The following is a 22,834-nucleotide window of genomic DNA, read 5'->3' as shown; positions in this document are numbered from 1 at the left end:
ACTAGACTTCTCCCATACCACCTGTCCCACTAGACATCTCCCATACCACCTGTCCCACCAGACATCTCCCGTCCCACCTGCTCCACTAACATCTTCCGTTCCACCTGTCCCACTAGACATCTCCCATCCCACCTGTCCCACTAAACATCTCCCATCCGACCTGTTCCACTAGACATCTCCTATCCCACCTGTCCCACTAGACAACTCCTGTCCCACCTGTCCCACTAGACATCTCCCATCCCACCTGTCCCACTAGACATCTCCCGTCTCACCTGTCCCACCAGACATCTCCCATCCCACCTGTCCCACTAGACATCTCCCATCCGACCTGTCCCACTAGACATCTCCTATCCCACCTGTCCCACTAGACATCTCCTATCCCACCTGTCCCACCAGACATCTCCCATCCCACCTGTCCCACTAGACATCTCCCATCCCACCTGTCCCACTAGACATCTCCTATCCCACCTGTCCCACCAGACATCTCCTATCCCACCTGTCCCACTAGACATCTCCTATCCCACCTGTCCCACCAGACATCTCCCATCCCACCTGTCCCACCAGACATCTCCTATCCCACCTGTCCCACTAGACATCTCCCATCCCACCTGTCTCACTAGACATCTCCCATCCCACCTGTCCCACTAGACATCTCCTATCCCACCTGTCCCACCAGACATCTCCTATCCCAACTGTCCCACTAGACATCTCCTGTCCCACCTGTCCCACTAGACATCTCCCATCCCACCTGTCCCACTAGACATCTCCCATCCCACCTGTCCCACCAGACATCTCCCATCCCACCTGTCCCACCAGACCTCTCCTGTCCCACTAGACATCTCCCATCCCACCTGTCCCACTAGACATCTCCTATCCCACCTGTCCCACCAGACATCTCCCATCCCACCTGTCCCACCAGACATCTCCTGTCCCACCTGTCCCACTAGACATCTTCCGTCCCACCTGTCCCACTAGACATCTCCCGTCCCACCTGTCCCACTAGACATCTCCTGTCCCACTAGACATCTCCTGTCCCACCTGTCCCACTAGACATCTCCTGTCCCACCTGTCCTACTAGACATCTCCTGTCCCACTAGACATCTCCTGTCCCACCTGTCCCACTAGACATCTCCTGTCCCACCTGTCCCACTGGGCACCTCCATTCCCACTAGACATCTCCCATCCCACCTGTCCCACTAGACATCTCCCATCCCAACTGTCCCACTAGACATCTCCCGTCCCTCCTGTCCCACTAGACATCTCCAGTCCCACCTGTCCCACCTGTCCCACTGACCTCACCTGTCCCACTAGACATCTCCTGTCCCACTAGACATCTCCTGTCCCACTAGACATCTCCTGTCCCACTAGACATCTCCTATCCCACCTGTCCCACTAGACATCTCCCATCCCACCTGTCCCACTAGACATCTCCCATCCCACCTGTCCCACTAGACATCTCCCATCCCACCTGTCCCACCAGACATCTCCCATCCCACCTGTCCCACTAGAAATCTCCCATCCCACCTGTCCCACTAGACATCTCCTGTCCCACTAGACATCTCCTGTCCCACCTGTCCCACTAGACATTTGCTGTCCCACCTGTCCTACTAGATATCTCCTGTCCCACTAGACATCTCCTGTCCCACCTGTCCCACTAGACATCTCCTGTCCCACCTGTCCCACTGGGCACCTCCTGTCCCACTAGACATCTCCCATCCCACCTGTCCCACTAGACATCTCCCATCCCACCTGTCCCACTAGACATCTCCCATCCCTCCTGTCCCACTAGACATCTCCCGTCCCACCTGTCCCACCTGCCCCACAGACCTCACCTGTCCTGCTAGACATCTCCTGTCCCACTAGACATCTCCCGTCCCACCTGTCCCACTAGACATCTCCCATCCCACCTGTCCCTCTAGACATCTCCCATCCCACCTGTCCCACCAGACATCTCCCATCCCACCTGTCCCACTAGACATCTCCCATCCCACCTGTCCCACTAGACTTCTCCCATACCACCTGTCCCACTAGACATCTCCCATACCACCTGTCCCACTAGACATCTCCCATCCCACCTGTCCCACTAGACATCTCCCATCCCACCTGTCCCACCAGACATCTCCCATCCCACCTGTCCCACTAGACATCTCCCATCCCACCTGTCCCACTAGACATCTCCTGTCCCACTAGACATCTCCTGTCCCACCTGTCCTACTAGACATCTCCTGTCCCACCTGTCCTACTAGACATCTCCTGTCCCACTAGACATCTCCTGTCCCACCTGTCCCACTAGACATCTCCTGTCCCACATGTCCCACTGGGCACCTCCTGTCCCACTAGACATCTCCCATCCCACCTGTCCCACTAGACATCTCCCATCCCACCTGTCCCACTAGACATCTCCCGTCCCTCCTGTCCCACTAGACATCTCCCGTCCCACCTGTCCCACCTGTCCCACTGACCTCACCTGTCCCACTAGACATCTCCCATCCCACCTGTCCCACTAGACATCTCCCATCCCACCTGTCCCACTAGACATCTCCCGTCCCTCCTGTCCCACTAGACATCTCCCGTCCCACCTGTCCCAGCTGTCCCACTGACCTCACCTGTCCCACTAGACATCTCCTGTCCCACTAGACATCTCCCGTCCCACCTGTCCCACTAGACATCTCCCGTCCCACCTGCTCCACTAACATCTTCCGTCCCACCTGTCCCACTAGACATCTCCCGTCCCACCTGTCCCACTAGACATCTCCCATCCCACCTGTCCCACTAGACATCTCCTATCCCACCAGTCCCACCAGACATCTCCTATCCCACCTGTCCCACCAGACATCTCCTATCCCACCTGTCCCACTAGACATCTCCTATCCCACCTGTCCCACCAGACATCTCCCATCCCACCTGCCCCACTAGACATCTCCCATCCCACCTGTCCCACTAGACATCTCCTATCCCACCTGTCCCACCAGACATCTCCTATCCCACCTGTCCCACTAGACATCTCCTGTCCCACCTGTCCCACCAGACATCTCCTATCCCACCTGTCCCACTAGACATCTCCTGTCCCACCTGTCCAACTAGACATCTCCCATCCCACCTGTCCCACTAGACATCTCCCGTCCCACCTGTCCCACCTGTCCCACTGACCTCACCTGTCCCACTAGACATCTCCTGTCCCACTAGACATCTCCCGTCCCACCTGTCCCACTAGACATCTCCCGTCCCACCTGCTCCACTAACATCTTCCGTCCCACCTGTCCCACTAGACATCTCCCGTCCCACCTGTCCCACTAGACATCTCCCATCCCACCTGTCCCACTAGACATCTCCTATCCCACCAGTCCCACCAGACATCTCCTATCCCACCTGTCCCACCAGACATCTCCTATCCCACCTGTCCCACTAGACATCTCCTATCCCACCTGTCCCACCAGACATCTCCCATCCCACCTGCCCCACTAGACATCTCCCATCCCACCTGTCCCACTAGACATCTCCTATCCCACCTGTCCCACCAGACATCTCCTATCCCACCTGTCCCACTAGACATCTCCTGTCCCACCTGTCCCACCAGACATCTCCTATCCCACCTGTCCCACTAGACATCTCCTGTCCCACCTGTCCAACTAGACATCTCCCATCCCACCTGTCCCACTAGACATCTCCCGTCCCACCTGTCCCACTAGACATCTCCTATCCCACCTGTCCCACCAGACATCTCCTATCCCACCTGTCCCACTAGACATCTCCTGTCCCACCTGTCCCACTAGACATCTCCCATCCCACCTGTCCCACTAGACATCTCCCATCCCACCTGTCCCACCAGACATCTCCCATCCCACCTGTCCCACCAGACATCTCCTGTCCCACTAGACATCTCCCATCCCACCTGTCCCACTAGACATCTCCTATCCCACCTGTCCCACCAGACATCTCCCATCCCACCAGTCCCACTAGACATCTCCTATCCCACCTGTCCCACCAGACATCTCCCGTCCCACCTGTCCCACTAGACATCTCCCGTCCCACCTGTCCCACTAGACATCTCCCATCCCACCTGTCCCACTAGACATCTCCCGTCCCACCTGTCCCACTAGACATCTCCTGTCCCACTAGACATCTCCTGTCCCACCTGTCCCACTAGACATCTCCTGTCCCACCTGTCCTACTAGACATCTCCTGTCCCACTAGACATCTCCTGTCCCACCTGTCCCACTAGACATCTCCTGTCCCACCTGTCCCACTGGGCACCTCCTATCCCACTAGACATCTCCCATCCCACCTGTCCCACTAGACATCTCCCATCCCACCTGTCCCACTAGACATCTCCCGTCCCTCCTGTCCCACTAGGCATCTCCCGTCCACCTGTCCCACATGTCCCACTGACCTCACCTGTCCCACTAGACATCTCCCGTCCCACCTGTCCCACTAGACATCTCCTGTCCCACTAGACATCTCCTATCCCACCTGTCCCACTAGACATCTCCCATCCCACCTGTCCCACTAGACATCTCCCATCCCACCTGTCCCACTAGACATCTCCCATCCCACCTGTCCCACCAGACATCTCCCATCCCACCTGTCCCACTAGACATCTCCCATCCCACCTGTCCCACTAGACATCTCCTGTCCCACTAGACATCTCCTGTCCCACCTGCTCCACTAACATCTCCCATCCCACCTGTCTCACTAGACATCTCCTATCCCACCTGTCCCACCAGACATCTCCCATCCCACCTGTCTCACTAGACATCTCACGTCCCACTTGTCCCACCAGACATCTCCCGTCCCACCTGCTCCACTAACATCTTCCGTCCCACCGGTCCCACTAGACATCTCCCGTCCCACCTGTCCCACTAGACATCTCCTATCCCACCAGTCCCACCAGACATCTCCTATCCCACCTGTCCCACCAGACATCTCCTATCCCACCTGTCCCACTAGACATCTCCTATCCCACCTGTCCCACCAGACATCTCCCATCCCACCTGCCCCACTAGACATCTCCCATCCCACCTGTCCCACTAGACATCTCCTATCCCACCTGTCCCACCAGACATCTCCTATCCCACCTGTCCCACTAGACATCTCCTGTCCCACCTGTCCCACCAGACATCTCCTATCCCACCTGTCCCACTAGACATCTCCTGTCCCACCTGTCCAACTAGACGTCTCCCATCCCACCTGTCCCACTAGACATCTCCCGTCCCACCTGTCCCACTAGACATCTCCTATCCCACCTGTCCCACCAGACATCTCCTATCCCACCTGTCCCACTAGACATCTCCTGTCCCACCTGTCCCACTAGACATCTCCCATCCCACCTGTCCCACTAGACATCTCCCATCCCACCTGTCCCACCAGACATCTCCCATCCCACCTGTCCCACCAGACATCTCCTGTCCCACTAGACATCTCCCATCCCACCTGTCCCACTAGACATCTCCTATCCCACCTGTCCCACCAGACATCTCCCATCCCACCAGTCCCACTAGACATCTCCTATCCCACCTGTCCCACCAGACATCTCCCGTCCCACCTGTCCCACTAGACATCTCCCGTCCCACCTGTCCCACTAGACATCTCCCATCCCACCTGTCCCACTAGACATCTCCCGTCCCACCTGTCCCACTAGACATCTCCTGTCCCACTAGACATCTCCTGTCCCACCTGTCCCACTAGACATCTCCTGTCCCACCTGTCCTACTAGACATCTCCTGTCCCACTAGACATCTCCTGTCCCACCTGTCCCACTAGACATCTCCTGTCCCACCTGTCCCACTGGGCACCTCCTATCCCACTAGACATCTCCCATCCCACCTGTCCCACTAGACATCTCCCATCCCACCTGTCCCACTAGACATCTCCCGTCCCTCCTGTCCCACTAGGCATCTCCCGTCCACCTGTCCCACATGTCCCACTGACCTCACCTGTCCCACTAGACATCTCCCGTCCCACCTGTCCCACTAGACATCTCCTGTCCCACTAGACATCTCCTATCCCACCTGTCCCACTAGACATCTCCCATCCCACCTGTCCCACTAGACATCTCCCATCCCACCTGTCCCACTAGACATCTCCCATCCCACCTGTCCCACCAGACATCTCCCATCCCACCTGTCCCACTAGACATCTCCCATCCCACCTGTCCCACTAGACATCTCCTGTCCCACTAGACATCTCCTGTCCCACCTGCTCCACTAACATCTCCCATCCCACCTGTCTCACTAGACATCTCCTATCCCACCTGTCCCACCAGACATCTCCCATCCCACCTGTCTCACTAGACATCTCACGTCCCACTTGTCCCACCAGACATCTCCCGTCCCACCTGCTCCACTAACATCTTCCGTCCCACCGGTCCCACTAGACATCTCCCGTCCCACCTGTCCCACTAGACATCTCCCATCCCACCTGTCCCACTAGACATCTCCTATCCCACCAGTCCCACCAGACATCTCCTATCCCACCTGTCCCACCAGACATCTCCTATCCCACCTCTCCCACTAGACATCTCCTATCCCACCTGTCCCACCAGATATCTCCCATCCCACCTGTCCCACTAGACATCTCCCATCCCACCTGTCCCACTAGACATCTCCTATCCCACCTGTCCCACCAGACATCTCCTATCCCACCTGTCCCACTAGACATCTCCTGTCCAACCTGTCCCACTAGACATCTCCCATCCCACCTGTCCCACTAGACATCTCCCGTCCCACCTGTCCCACCAGACATCTCCCATCCCACCTGTCCCACCAGACATCTCCTGTCCCACTAGACATCTCCCGTCCCACCTGTCCCACTAGACATCTCCTGTCCCACTAGACATCTCCTATCCCACCTGTCCCACTAGACATCTCCCATCCCACCTGTCCCACTAGACATCTCCCATCCCACCTGTCCCACTAGACATCTCCCATCCCACCTGTCCCACCAGACATCTCCCATCCCACCTGTCCCACTAGACATCTCCCATCCCACCTGTCCCACTAGACATCTCCTGTCCCACTAGACATCTCCTGTCCCACCTGCTCCACTAACATCTCCCATCCCACCTGTCTCACTAGACATCTCCTATCCCACCTGTCCCACCAGACATCTCCCATCCCACCTGTCTCACTAGACATCTCACGTCCCACTTGTCCCACCAGACATCTCCCGTCCCACCTGCTCCACTAACATCTCCCATCCCACCTGTCTCACTAGACATCTCCCATCCCACCTGTCCCACCAGACATCTCCTGTCCCACTAGACATCTCCTATCCCACCTGTCCCACCAGACATCTCCCATCCCACCTGTCCCACTAGACATCTCCCATCCCACCTGTCCCACATGTCCCACTGACCTCACCTGTCCCACTAGACATCTCCCGTCCCACCTGTCCCACTAGACATCTCCTATCCCACCTGTCCCACCAGATATCTCCCATCCCACCTGTCCCACTAGACATCTCCCATCCCACCTGTCCCACTAGACATCTCCTATCCCACCTGTCCCACCAGACATCTCCTATCCCACCTGTCCCACTAGACATCTCCTGTCCAACCTGTCCCACTAGACATCTCCCATCCCACCTGTCCCACTAGACATCTCCCGTCCCACCTGTCCCACCAGACATCTCCCATCCCACCTGTCCCACCAGACATCTCCTGTCCCACTAGACATCTCCTATCCCACCTGTCCCACCAGACATCTCCCATCCCACCTGTCCCACTAGACATCTCCCATCCCACCTGTCCCACATGTCCCACTGACCTCACCTGTCCCACTAGACATCTCCCGTCCCACCTGTCCCACTAGACATCTCCTGTCCCACTAGACATCTCCTATCCCACCTGTCCCACTAGACCTCTCCCATCCCACCTGTCCCACTAGACATCTCCCATCCCACCTGTCCCACTAGACATCTCCCATTCCACCTGTCCCACCAGACATCTCCCATCCCACCTGTCCCACTAGACATCTCCCATCCCACCTGTCCCACTAGACATCTCCTGTCCCACTAGACATCTCCCGTCCCACCTGCTCCACTAACATCTCCCATCCCACCTGTCTCACTAGACATCTCCTATCCCACCTGTCCCACCAGACATCTCCCATCGCACCTGTCCCACTAGATATCTCCCATCCCACCTGTCTCACTAGACATCTCCCGTCCCACTTGTCCCACCAGACATCTCCTGTCCCACCTGCTCCACTAACATCTTCCGTCCCACCAGTCCCACTAGACATCTCCCATCCCACCTGTCCCACTAGACATCTCCCATCCCACCTGTCCCACTAGACATCTCCTATCCCACCTGTCCCACCAGACATCTCCCATCCCACCTGTCCCACTAGACATCTCCCATCCCACCTGTCTCACTAGACATCTCCCATCCCACCTGTCCCACCAGACATCTCCCATCCCACCTGTCCCACTAGACATCTCCCATCCCACCTGTCTCACTAGACATCTCCCGACCCACTTGTCCCACCACACATCTCCCGTCCCACCTGCTCCACTAACATCTTCCGTCCCACCTGTCCCACTAGACATCTCCCGTCCCACCTGTCCCACTAGACATCTCCCATCCCACCTGTCCCACTAGACATCTCCTATCCCACCAGTCCCACCAGACATCTCCTATCCCACCTGTCCCACCAGACATCTCCTATCCCACCTGTCCCACTAGACATCTCCTATCCCACCTGTCCCACCAGACATCTCCCATCCCACCTGTCCCACTAGACATCTCCCATCCCACCTGTCCCACTAGACATCTCCTATCCCACCTGTCCCACCAGACATCTCCTATCCCACCTGTCCCACTAGACATCTCCTTTCCAACCTGTCCCACTAGACATCTCCCATCCCACCTGTCCCACTAGACATCTCCCGTCCCACCTGTCCCACCAGACATCTCCCATCCCACCTGTCCCACCAGACATCTCCTGTCCCACTAGACATCTCCTATCCCACCTGTCCCACCAGACATCTCCCATCCCACCTGTCCCAGTAGACATCTCCCATCCCACCTGTTCCACTAACATCTTCCGTCCCACCTGTCCCACTAGACATCTCCCGTCCCACCTGTCCCACTAGACATCTCCTATCCCACCAGTCCCACCAGACATCTCCTATCCCACCTGTCCCACCAGACATCTCCTATCCCACCTGTCCCACTAGACATCTCCTATCCCACCTGTCCCACCAGACATCTCCCATCCCACCTGTCCCACTAGACATCTCCCATCCCACCTGTCCCACTAGACATCTCCTATCCCACCTGTCCCACCAGTCATCTCCTATCCCACCTGTCCCACTAGACATCTCCTGTCCCACCAGACATCTCCTATCCCACCTGTCCCACTAGACATCTCCTGTCCCACCTGTCCCACTAGACATCTCCCATCCCACCTGTCCCACTAGACATCTCCCGTCCCACCTGTCCCACTAGACATCTCCTATCCCACCTGTCCCACCAGACATCTCCTATCCCACCTGTCCCACTAGACATCTCCTGTCCCACCTGTCCCACTAGACATCTCCCATCCCACCTGTCCCACTAGACATCTCCCATCCCACCTGTCCCACCAGACATCTCCTATCCCACCTGTCCCACTAGACATCTCCCGTCCCACCTGTCCCACTAGATATCTCCTGTCCCACCTGTCCCACTAGACATCTCCTGTCCCACCTGTCCTACTAGACATCTCCTGTCCCACTAGACATCTCCTGTCCCACCTGTCAGACTAGACATCTCCTGTCCCACCTGTCCCACTGGGCACCTCCTGTCCCACTAGACATCTCCCATCCCACCTGTCCCACTAGACATCTCCCATCCCACCTGTCCCACTAGACATCTCCCGTCCCTCCTGTCCCACTAGACATCTCCCGTCCACCTGTCCCACATGTCCCACTGACCTCACCTGTCCCACTAGACATCTCCCGTCCCACCTGTCCCACTAGACATCTCCTGTCCCACTAGACATCTCCTATCCCACCTGTCCCACTAGACATCTCCCATCCCACCTGTCCCACTAGACATCTCCCATCCCACCTGTCCCACTAGACATCTCCCATCCCACCTGTCCCACCAGACATCTCCCATCCCACCTGTCTCACTAGACATCTCCCGTCCCACTTGTCCCACCAGACATCTCCTGTCCCACCTGCTCCAATAACATCTTCCGTCCCACCAGTCCCACTAGACATCTCCCATCCCAACTGTCCCACTAGACATCTCCCATCCCACCTGTCCCACTAGACATCTCCTATCCTATCTGTCCCACCAGACATCTCCCATCCCACCTGTCCCACTAGACATCTCCCATCCCACCTGTCTCACTAGACATCTCCCATCCCACCTGTCCCACCAGACATCTCCCATCCCACCTGTCCCACTAGACATCTCCCATCCCACCTGTCTCACTAGACATCTCCCGTCCCACCTGTCCCACTAGACATCTCCCATCCCACCTGTCCCACTAGACATCTCCTATCCCACCAGTCCCACCAGACATCTCCTATCCCACCTGTCCCACCAGACATCTCCTATCCCACCTGTCCCACTAGACATCTCCTATCCCACCTGTCCCACCAAATATCTCCCATCCCACCTGTCCCACTAGACATCTCCCATCCCACCTGTCCCACTAGACATCTCCTATCCCACCTGTCCCACCAGACATCTCCTATCCCACCTGTCCCACTAGACATCTCCTGTCCAACCTGTCCCACTAGACATCTCCCATCCCACCTGTCCCACTAGACATCTCCCATCCCACCTGTCCCACTAGACATCTCCCATCCCACCTGTCCCACTAGACATCTCCCATCCCACCTGTCCCACCAGACATCTCCCATCCCACCTGTCCCACTAGACATCTCCCATCCCACCTGTCCCACTAGACATCTCCTGTCCCACTAGACATCTCCCGTCCCACCTGCTCCACTAACATCTCCCATCCCACCTGTCTCACTAGACATCTCCTATCCCACCTGTCCCACCAGACATCTCCCATCCCACCTGTCCCACTCGATATCTCCCATCCCACCTGTCTCACTAGACATCTCCCGTCCCACTTGTCCCACCAGACATCTCCTGTCCCACCTGCTCCACTAACATCTTCCGTCCCACCAGTCCCACTAGACATCTCCCATCCCACCTGTCCCACTAGAAATCTCCCATCCCACCTGTCCCACTAGACATCTCCTATCCCACCTGTCCCACCCGACATCTCCCATCCCACCTGTCCCACTAGACATCTCCCATCCCACCTGTCTCACTAGACATCTCCCATCCCACCTGTCCCACCAGACATCTCCCATCCCACCTGTCCCACTAGACATCTCCCATCCCACCTGTCTCACTAGACATCTCCCGTCCCACTTGTCCCACCAGACATCTCCCGTCCCACCTGCTCCACTAACATCTTCCGTCCCACCTGTCCCACAAGACATCTCCCGTCCCACCTGTCCCACTAGACATCTCCCATCCCACCTGTCCCACTAGACATCTCCTATCCCACCAGTCCCACCAGACATCTCCTATCCCACCTGTCCCACCAGACATCTCCTATCCCACCTGTCCCACTAGACATCTCCTATCCCACCTGTCCCACCAGACATCTCCCATCCCACCTGTCCCACTAGACATCTCCCGTCCCACCTGTCCCACTAGACATCTCCTATCCCACCTGTCCCACCAGACATCTCCTATCCCACCTGTCCCACTAGACATCTCCTTTCCAACCTGTCCCACTAGACATCTCCCATCCCACCTGTCCCACTAGACATCTCCCGTCCCACCTGTCCCACCAGACATCTCCCATCCCACCTGTCCCACCAGACATCTCCTGTCCCACTAGACATCTCCTATCCCACCTGTCCCACCAGACATCTCCCATCCCACCTGTCCCACTAGACATCTCACATCCCACCTGTTCCACTAGACCTCCTATCCCACCTGTCCCACCAGACATCTCCTATCCCACCTGTCCCACTAGACATCTCCTATCCCACCTGTCCCACCAGACATCTCCCATCCCACCTGTCCCACCAGACATCTCCTATCCCACCTGTCCCAACAGACATCTCCCATCCCAGCTGTCTCACTAGACATCTCCAATCCCACCTGTCCCACTAGACATCTCCTATCCCACCTGTCCCACCAGACATCTCCTATCCCACCTGTCCCACTAGACATCTCCCATCCCACCTGTCCCACTAGACATCTCCTATCCCACCTGTCCCACCAGACATCTCCTATCCCACCTGTCCCACTAGACATCTCCTGTCCCACCTGTCCCACCAGACATCTCCTATCCCACCTGTCCCACTAGACATCTCCTGTCCCACCTGTCCCACTAGACATCTCCCATCCCATCTGTCCCACTAGACATCTCCTGTCCCACCTGTCCCACTAGACATCTCCTATCCCACCTGCTCCACTAACATCTTCCATCCCACCTGTCCCACCAGACATCTCCTATCCCACCTGTCCCACTGGGCACCTCCTGTCCCACTGGGCTCCTCCTATCCCACCTTTCCCACCTAGGAATCAGTGGTGTGCACACCCAAGAAACCACAAGTGCACAGTGGAACCAAGCCATCCTCAATCGTGAGGGATTGTCCCTCACTCCATTTACTTCATTTGTGGCAATTTTGATTTTGCTTCTTGAATATACACCTAACTTGGAAAATCCTTCTGGGACCTCTTTAATATTTTTAAACCTTACCATAACGAGCTAATAATTCTGTTCAGGCACCGTTTAAGTTTTCACAGATTGACGTTTAAATTTGTTTTTTTTCAGCTGTACTGGTTTATCCAAACCAATTTTAACAGTCATCCTTCCTATTGACATTGTGAAAACCACTCCTTAATGACACAGCTCTTATCTCTGAGGTAGGGGCTGAGACCTTGACCCTGCCCAGAGAACACAGTGCAGCCAGTCCGAAGCAATGCTGCAGTGTAACAGATACAATCTTCCGAATGAGGTTAAACCAAGTCCACATCTGCCCACAGAGATATCCTGCATGAAGGGCAGCAGAGTGACAAGTTCGACCTGGTGCTCTGGCAAAATCTAAACATTTAAACAGACTGACAGCTCTTTATGGAACCTTGTCATGCACACTAGTTTGTGGATTTCATACTGACTGCACTTCAAATTGACTTCACGGACTATAAAGTGTTTTGAAATGTCCTGAGTATAAACTCATTTTTCATAAATTCTGTACGAGGAGAGCATTTAGCAATCCAGGCACTATGACCTCTTGTTGAAAATCTTTCTTTGATTATACAGCCGGTTCAATCCCCTCATCAAAAACAAAGCATCTGTAAGAGTGTGGGATGGAGATGTAACCTGAGAGAAAGAGTAGCTTGAGCGGTGGAGAGATCAGGTGACGGACTGGGTTCAAGAGAGATGTGACATAAGCACAGATTGGGAGATGGTGGTAATGTTCTGATAATGGAATTGAAACATCAGCGTTGTGACTGGAAGGGAAAACGGAGAGAGTTGTGGACAAGATCCAGAAGGAAGAGAAAGAAAGAGAAGATCATGGAACAGTTGGAAAGACTTTGTGGAAGCAAGTCCTGCTTTATGGGTGAGAGGGCGAAAACCGGAGATGCCAGCCTAACCAAATAGCCACCATGTTTAACAGTGAGAGGCAGCAGCAAGTGAAAAGGATGGCCAGCTTGGTCTACAGATACAGTAGCTGAGCCCAGCTGCCCACTCATCAAATATTCCCATTGTTCCATTGTTTGCTGCCTTTCCTTCACAAGGAGTTCAGCCAGCTGGGTGCAGAAAGGTTTCTGTAGGCTGTGGAATCTAGAACAGGGTCTAGAAAACAGTCAGACTATAAGGACCATATGGCCACTGTGATGTGGGTACTTCCTTTACCATAAAAGCCACAATGAAAGCTTATTCCTTTATTCAGGTCCTGGGTGAATGAGATGGACACTCTGCTGGACACAGAAGAGCAGGCCAGGGGATCTGTGAGTGCTGATCAGCTCTACAAACGTCACAAGGAGTACAAGCGAGAGATCGACAAACAGAAAGCCAAGTATGAGGAGCTGCTAACAACCGGAACTGAGCTGAGGGAGAACAGACACATCCTGTCGAAAGAGGTAAAAGGCTTTGAGGGCCCTGCATGTCCTTTCCCTTCCCTCTCTCCGCCAGCAGGAGACTTGTTCCACCCGAACTGTAACACGTTCCCTGTATACTGCCAGAATTGCATTAAACTATTAGCTCTAAGCGGGGCGTCGCAGTGGTGTAACAGTTAGTGCGACACTATTACAGCTTGGCTGTCAGAGTTTGCGTTCAATTCCAAAGTCATCTGCACTGAGCCTGTACGTCCCCCTCGTGTAATGCATGGGTTTCCTCCAGGTGCTCCGGTTTCCTCCCACAGTCCAAAGACACGCCAGTTACTAGTTAATTGGCCATTGAAAATTGTCCTGTGATTAGGCTAGGCTGGTTAAATCCGGGGTTGCGATGCAGCTTGGCTCGGAGGGCCTGGTCCGATGAGTAATAAATAGGTTGCGTCTTTTCTTCATCAGGTCGATGAGAAGTTGAATGAAATGTCTGAGCAGATGAACCAGGTGATGAAGAAGTGGGAGATACAAGAAGCCCTGTATGAGGAGGAATTGTGGAAACAGGCACAGCTCAGGGAGCTCGAGTTAATGGCTGCGTGGCTGGGCTCCAAAGAAGGGCTTATATCTGGCAACAACTTTGGGGTAAGAATGAACAGAGAGCATGGCCCAATTGGCTGTTGCTGATTTCCCTGAACGACGGTTTCCACTGAGAAATGGTTGCCTGGGATACCAGAATCAGAACCCTCCATTCCTTGCAATACACTATCTTTTCTCCAGTAAAGGAAAAACTGGAAGGAGTCATAAGAGAGAGAGATTTAAAATTATGAAGTAGGCGAGGTGTGTGTGAGGAACCAGGTAGGTTATAAATATATTGTAAATTCCAAGGGCAATCCAGGAGGTGTTCAGAATAAGGAGAAAAGTACAATTGAAAAGTATAGGCTTCATAAAAGAAGGTTCTGTCAAAGACTGCAAGTGCACAGTGGGTCAGCTAACTCGGAGCACCACTGGCCCTGGTTCAATGCTGGCCAGTGTCTCGGAGCACCACTGGCCCTGGTTCAATGCTGGCCAGTGTCTCGGAGCACCACTGGCCCTGGTTCAACGCTGGCCAGTGTCTCGGAGCACCACTGGCCCTGGTTCAACGCTGGCTAGTGTCTCGGAGCACCACTGGCCCTGGTTCAACGCTGGCCATGTATAACACTCCATGTGGGACTTGCTCATTTCCCTTGGGGTTCCTCAGGTTGCTTCAGTTTCCTCCACATCCCAACAATGGGTGTGTATCATTGTAAATTGTCACCAGTGTGCAAGTGCATAGGGTAGTTTGGGGGGGGTATGGGGAGGGTAAAGTTGGTAAAAGTGTGAAGAAAGTCATGGCTATTTCCTCTACATTGTCCCGATCAGCACCTTCAGTTGTTACAACACAGGATATTTACAAAGGAAAACTTCCCCTGTGCAGACAACAAGTGCAACATAGTTTAAAAGTAGAACTTTTTGTATTGTCCATAATTCCCAGAAATGGTACACATAAACTCATAGAGTTATTCAGCAAGGAAACAGGCCCTTTGCTCTAACTCATCCATGCTCACCAAGCTGCCTATCAATGCTAATCCCCTTTGCCTGAATTTGGCCCATATCCCCCTAAACCTTTCCTGTCCATATACCTGTCCAAGTGTCTTTGAAATGTTGTAATTTTAGCAGCCTCTGACAGCTCATTCCATATATCTGGCACTCTGTTTAAAATCTTGCTCCTCAGATCCTCTTTGAATCTTTCCCCTCTCACCTTTAACCTATGTCCTCTAGTTTCAAAGTCCCCTTCCTGGGAAGAAGACAGGGACTATACACCCTATCTATGGCCTCATCATTTTAACAATCTCTTTAAGGTTACCACTGCCTCCTTCAATCCAAGAACAACAGTCCTAGCCTTTCCAGCCTGTCTTGTACCTCAAGCCCTCTAGTCCAGATGGTGTTCCTGTGATATACGGCAGAGACAGACCAAGCACTGAGCCCAAAGGAACCCCACTACATGAGCATTGCCAACACTAACTCTCCACTAGCTTCCTGCCACCAAGTTATCTTGAGATCACTTGTGTTGCTACCTTGGGGCTGAGGTTTTAACATTGCTGCTCAGTTACCATGAGGAATCTTGTCAAATCCCACATGGGCAGCAAATCCATCAACCCTTGTTATCCAATGAAAACTATTCCGTCAAGCTAGTCCATCACAGTTATCCTATAACAAAGGCAGAGAGATGGTTCCTGTTCAAAATATGTCTCTTTAAACAATGTGATTCAGAGTTATTTGCAGTAGACGCTGGTCCTTTTAGTTCTGAGATTGATAGATCTCTTTTGTTAAAGGAGGGTATGAAGGGGGACTGAACTAGGTTGGGTGTATGGTGTTAAGTTAGAGATCGCCTATGATTTCATTAAACAGGGCAACAGCGTCAAGGTCAGAACAGCTGACTCCTGTTCCTATATCTACATAACTGTACCAAGTATTCTGTCAGAATGCGTAGGATAGACACAGACTAAAGCGCTTTTTCCGATATCTCATCAAGCCACCCCATGGCAGGTAAACCAAGACAGACTCAGATCAAAACCAAATACACTTACAAAATATAAATGGAAAATTATGGAAGTATAATTCTCAATAGGTCAGCCAGTATCTCTGGGAGGTAAACAAGTGTAATGCTTCATGTCAATGATTTTCTATTACTTCTGACATAAACAGTTGTCACTAGTCCAAAACATCCTCGAGGATCCTGACTAGGATTCTTTCCTGTTATGATTTGGCTAATGCTGTATCTCCTACTTACCTATAGGGTGACTTTATTGTGAGACGTCTGTAGATAGATGACACTTTCTCTCCTCAGGACTCTGTCAGTGAGGTGGAAGATTTAATTAAGAAGCAAGAAGATTTTGAGAAGATGCTGGCAGCTCAAGATGAGAAGTTTGGCCAACTGGAAAAGGTGAGAAGGGTCAGACAAGTAGCTTTGCTTTATCTCAGGCATGAGATCAACAAAACCAAACTGATGTTGTTTATTAGAATCAGAATCACTTTATTGCCAGCATGTGAAACATACCAGAATGGATTGTGATTCGGTGCCAAGCATGAAACACAAGACAATACCATAACAGACAACACAATAAGCAATCAATAATTTACCAGACACAGTGCAAACAGCCATGAGCAGTCAACAATGAGCAGAATGGTCACATGCGCAAACATCAATAATCAGACTTAAATAAATGTGAACAGACTCAATAATTATGAACAGAACAAGAAGAGTAGGAAAGACCATTTAACAGATGAGGCAACATGTTTATTGTAAGTAGTGGCACAGGAGATGTTATGACAGTTTTGTATAACTTTGGCCAAATGTTATATAGGTTATATTGTGTGTATCCAGAGGGAATAACAGGGGCTTATATTGTCTGGCTGCCATTGAATAGTGGTGTTCTGCTGGGGTCAGTATTGGAACTGCTTCTTTTCACATTATTTGTCAACAACTTCGATGACACAATTGATGGCTTTTTGGGCAAGTTTTCTGATGATACAAAGATAGGTGGAGGGGCAGGTAGTGTTGAGGACCAGGAAGGCTTGGGCAATGGGCAAAGGAATGGCAGATGGAATATAGTGTAGGGAAGTGTACGGTCATGCACTTTGGTAGAAGGAATAAAGATCTGTTTTCTAATCTGGGAGAACAGTTAAAAATCAGGGGTGCAAAGGGACTTGGATGCAGATTCCCTAAAGATTAACTTGCAGCTTGAGTCAGCGGTAAGGAAGACAAATGTAAAGTTAGCATTCATTTCGAGAGGATTAGTATGTAAGAGCAAGGATGTGACGCTGAGGCTTCATAAGGTATCGGTCAGACTGTACGGAATATTGCGAGCAGTTCCTTTTACCCGTATCTAAGAAAAGCTCTGCTGGCATTGACTGGAGCCCAGAGGAGGTTCCCTAGAATGACCAGAGGTTGACAAATCTGTGGAATTCATTGTCACGGACGGTTGTGGAGGCCAATTCATTGAGTATATTTAAAGCAGATGTTGATAGGTTCTTGGTTAGTCCGGGCATCAAAGGTTACAGGGAGAAGGCAGGAGAATGGGGTTGAGAGGAAGAATACGTCAGCCATGATGGGCTGAATGGCGGAGCAGACATGATGGGCTGAATGGCCTAATTCTGCTCCGACATCTTATGGTCTTAAATCAGATAGGGTTGTGTTACATCAATCTGTTGTTTGGTTGACCTTCAGGGCGAAAGGTTCCAAAGGAACACAAGCGTAAAGGAAAAAGAACGAAAAGTGGCTCAAGTTCCTTCCCTGAAGAGAAAGGGGTCAGACAAAAAGACAACACCATTGAGGATCTATGGAAGAACCAACTCAGACACAGGGAAGATACCAAAATCCTGGCCAAAAGAGATAGTCGTGAGTCCTGCTCCAAGGTCCCCCGCAACCTCAGAACGTTTCTTCTCCCCTGGCTTAAGGGCTGTAGCCCCTCTCAAAAATCTCGATGTTGCCAGTGACCGAAGACAGACCAGCATCCAATCACCTTTGTCACCAAAATCTTTCGCTCTTTATGGTTCTGAAGTTGACAGCCCCACAAAGAGGCTATCAAATCCAACAAGGCATGTACAAGACATACATAAATCACTTTCCAATACTCCTTCAAGATCTTCCCTGGAGGAATCACCTCAAGATCTCACTTCACCAACAAGAGAGACTGAGTCACCCACTAAATCTCAGTCCCAAAGCCTCCTGTCCAACTCTCCTACAAGCAACGTCTCTGAAGACAGACCAGAACAACACAAATCTACCAAAAGCAGCTCTGTAGATCCTGTGCCCATCCGAAAGGTGTCAGAATCTGATCCCCCTGAGAGTGCAGAATCACCATCATTCCTGAGGGGTCAGATCGATCCTCAGCAGCCTGACTCCACAGGACAACTAAACAATGACCAGGTACAAACTCATTTAGCCTCAATATTTCTTACATTTTTCAAATATGTCAAATGGTTCTTCTACTCAATTGTCTTTCTTTGCAGGTTTCTAAGTCTCCCCCATTGCTCAGGCACCTGGGATAACACATTACGCCCACTGTAAATCTAGGGAGTGTATTATCTCTTGATTAAACTGATTAATTTTCATTTCAGTGCTATTGATTGTAATAAACTCCAGATCATCACTCTTCCCACTTGGGTGCCATGCCCAAGGAAATGCAGCAACATCTCCGCTAAAAGTTTTTGCATGTGCCCGTTGACCCTGACCAATGTTGTCAGTTGCACCGTGGAGAGCATCCTATCATAGCTTGGTGACAGCTGCTCTGTCCAGGGCTGCCAGAAACAGCAGTGGATATAACTCAGTACATCACAGAAACCAGGCTCCGCTCCATGTACACCGTCTGCACTTCTCTCAGACACAGTAATGTAGCGAGAATAATCACAGAACCCATCGCCTCCAGACATTCTCTCTTCTCCTCCCTCTGTACAAAAGCTTAAATGTACGTACCACCAGCTACAAGGACAGCTTCAATGCCACTGCTATAAAGCTATTGAGTGGTCCCCAGCACGACCAGGTGGACTCTTTACCTTGTTCCTTCCCGTCTGCCTGCACTGCACTTCCTCTGTAACAGTAACCGCTCATCCAGCACTCTGGCTTCGCTTTTCCCTTGCGCCACCTCACCATGTACTGATGTGGTGAAGTGGCCTGTACGGGTCAGCATAAACAAAGTGTCTCACTGCAGCTGGAGGAACTCAGCAGGTCAGGCAACGTCCATGGAAGCCACTGTAAATGTGACATTAATAACCAACTTAACAATTCAAATTAGCTAGTTTTTTCTGAACCTCTGCATTTGCCTCAAGTTTCTGTTTATTTCCCTGCATATGTTGTGCTTCTTAATCTATCTTTGACATGACTTTTCCCAATATCACTCTTCTCATACTCTACATCGCTTTTCCTGCCAATTCTTCATCTATTATTACCTTCCCCTTCCCCCGGCGCTTTCTCTGCCACTGTATGATTTCCCTCTTGCCAACAACAACAACACTACTTTAGCTTTTGAATCACAAGTCGCACTCCAAAGCTTTGATCACATGTGACAGGCTGGCACATCAGTAAGTGGAAGTCCCACCCGTTTACTCAGGCGGAAAATCACGCCTGAAGAGAAAAAGGTGTCCTTTCCGTATGTGTCTCTGAAACCATCTTCCCAAAATGGATTACCCAGGCGTTTACCTCTTTGAGGGACTTTAAAATATAAAGGTTGGTTACTGCATTTGTTACAATGCAGAAGTGACGGCTCTTAAGAGTTTACATTTTTACCTGTAAGTTACATTACAACTCGGTCGTGGTGTGAAGTGTGAGTTCTTTCTTTTACTTTTTATCAGGATGCTGCAGAATTCCAGACCATGGAGGGCACGCTCTGCTGGAAGCATATCCTGCAATCCAATGGGACTAAGGTAGGAACCGATGAGAGGGGTGGAAAGCAACACTTTTCTGATGCTCCACTTCCACTCCAGGTAAATTAATAATGGCCATTTACACAGCGAAGCTTCCTGTAACACCAGCTCTGAGATGGTAGGGCCCTTTTCATGCCAATCTACAGTAATGTGACAAGTGTTAACGTCAAGGTTGTGGCTCCTACCTGGGAAAGTCCACTTTTTATCCTGAACTCTGTCAGAAATCAGCAGTCCATCTCCGTCCTCTTACTTTAGCTGTTCCACGTCAGGTCACCATATCTTCAGCTGCCAAAATTGAGAACTGGAATTCCATGCTCAAGCCCCAGCACATCTCTCTCTCTTTATCTCTGTAAGATGCTCAATAAACCTCAATGATTTGACAAGCTTCTGACTATTTGCCCCAATATCTCCTCAGGGTCAAATGTCATTTGATAATGCCCACGTGAAGCAGCTTCTTTACACTCTATATAAATGAGGCTGTTGAACTATCTTTTTGTGTGACATTTATCCTTAGGATGAAGAGACAGAAGACACCGTCCACAGCTTAATTTCATTCTCTCATGAGCTGTATTAGCACTGCTGGGTTCTCGGTTCAAATCCCAGTCCAGACACTGAGTGGGACTTCACAGGGTACACGGGGTCTGGCATTGTCAGAATACCTCTATCATACAGCACCGTCACAGCCATAATATTTTGAATATTAAACTACCTGTGCTCTCTGGGGGATGTAAAAGGTCCCACAACACTCCTTGAAGAAGTTTTCCCTCCGTGAACCTAGAGATAAACACATTTTTACTATACACTCAGTGGCCATTATATTAGGTACAGCTGCGCTTTAATGCAAATATCTAATCAGCAACTCAATGCATAAAAGCATGCAGACATGGTCAAGAGGTTCAGTTGTTGTTCAGGCCAAACATCAGGTTGAGGAAGAAATGTGATCTAAGTGACCTTGACTGTGGAATGATTATTGGTGCCAGACAAGGTGGTTTGAGTATCTCAGTATCTTCTGGGATTTTCACATCCCAGAATTATTAATGGCTCTGGAGTTTACGGAGAATGGTGGAAAAACATAAAAAGACATCCAGTGAGTGGAAACACCTTGTTAATGAGAAAGACCAGGGGAGAATGGCCAGTCTGGTTCACTCAAATTAGAGCATCTCTGCACGCACAACGCACTCAACCTTGAAGTGGATGGGCCACAGCAGCAGAAGACCTCACGCATACACTCAGCGGCCACTTTATCAGCTACATGTAGAAGCCTAACGCTTGGAAGCTGGTTCTTGGATGTTGCACATGCAAAGCAGTGACTGCAAATCAAAAGTATTTTGGTGGCTCTAAGTCTACTTAAAATTAAGTTTCTTTCTTGCTGATCCTAACTTTAATTTTGCATTTAGACTGACCCCAAAGACTGGGATACCTGTTTCGTGACTCTAGCAAAGCAAGTTCTCTCCTTCTATGCAAACAGGACTGAGAGTTTGAAGGTGAGTCTTCATGGCTGGGTATCAATGTCAGGAAAACTGTCCAACATTGATCCTTTTATCAGAAATAAACTACCTACTCAGCAATCACACTGCACACATAATTCTTATTAATCAGGGAAGTTGACGCTATGCATTGCTCACTCTCTGAACAAGAACAATGCAGGTTAGACACAGAGTAACACTCCCTCCCCTCCATGATGTCTCATCAGGACAGAATTAGTATCTGAAAGTCAAAAGGCTGCAGATGACACAAGTCTGAGGTAAAAGCTGAAAATGTTGAAAACACTCAGCAAGTCAGACTTTGGAAAGAGAGATTGGGACCCTTTACTGAGCTGTTCTGATGAAGGATCTCTCAGCTGAAACATTATCAGCTTCTCTTTCCCCAGATACTGCCTAACCTGCTGAGTGTTTCCAGCATTTGGATGTGGAATAAAATGACTTCTACACTCTCATCAGGTGTTTGTCCAAGATAAGGTGAATGAAGTGAGAAGATGGGGAAGCACACTCTATATTGCCTGTGCAGCACTGTCAAGGTAGCTACTGTAAATGTTGGATGTTAGACTGTGGCCTCAAACACTGAAAGACTCTTACTAAATCATTAGAGAAAGAATAAAACTCCTTTAAGCTTCAAATTTTAAATTTCAAGTTCAAATTTATTATCAAGCAATCATACATACGTATACAGCTAAATGAAACATCATTCACCCAGGACCAAAGTGCAAAACACTGTCCATATAGTCACACACAGCACAGACAGATATGATCCAGCATATACAGTATTATAAAATAATATTAGCACAAGTCCCCGAGCAACATGGCCTGAAGA

General features: G+C 51.2%; 1 protein-coding gene across 1 annotated transcript in view; it reads left to right on the top strand.

Annotated features, from left to right (window-relative positions):
• The window catches only part of LOC132403832 (spectrin beta chain, non-erythrocytic 1-like), a 68,819-nt gene that overhangs the window by 19,559 nt on the left and 26,426 nt on the right, over positions 1 to 22,834 (top strand). Inside the window, exons 3-8 of the mRNA XM_059987559.1 lie at positions 13,930 to 14,119; positions 14,549 to 14,725; positions 16,950 to 17,045; positions 18,330 to 19,031; positions 20,453 to 20,524; positions 21,922 to 22,008. Coding sequence (XP_059843542.1) covers positions 13,930 to 14,119; positions 14,549 to 14,725; positions 16,950 to 17,045; positions 18,330 to 19,031; positions 20,453 to 20,524; positions 21,922 to 22,008 — 1,324 coding nt within the window. The remainder of the gene's footprint in view (positions 1 to 13,929; positions 14,120 to 14,548; positions 14,726 to 16,949; positions 17,046 to 18,329; positions 19,032 to 20,452; positions 20,525 to 21,921; positions 22,009 to 22,834) is intronic.

The sequence above is a fragment of the Hypanus sabinus genome, chromosome 2 (genome assembly GCF_030144855.1).
Source record: "Hypanus sabinus isolate sHypSab1 chromosome 2, sHypSab1.hap1, whole genome shotgun sequence".
In the NCBI taxonomy this organism is placed as follows: Eukaryota; Metazoa; Chordata; class Chondrichthyes; order Myliobatiformes; family Dasyatidae; genus Hypanus; species Hypanus sabinus.
Note: the sequence above shows the minus strand (reverse complement) of the source record. Positions and strands in the feature narration are given on the sequence as shown.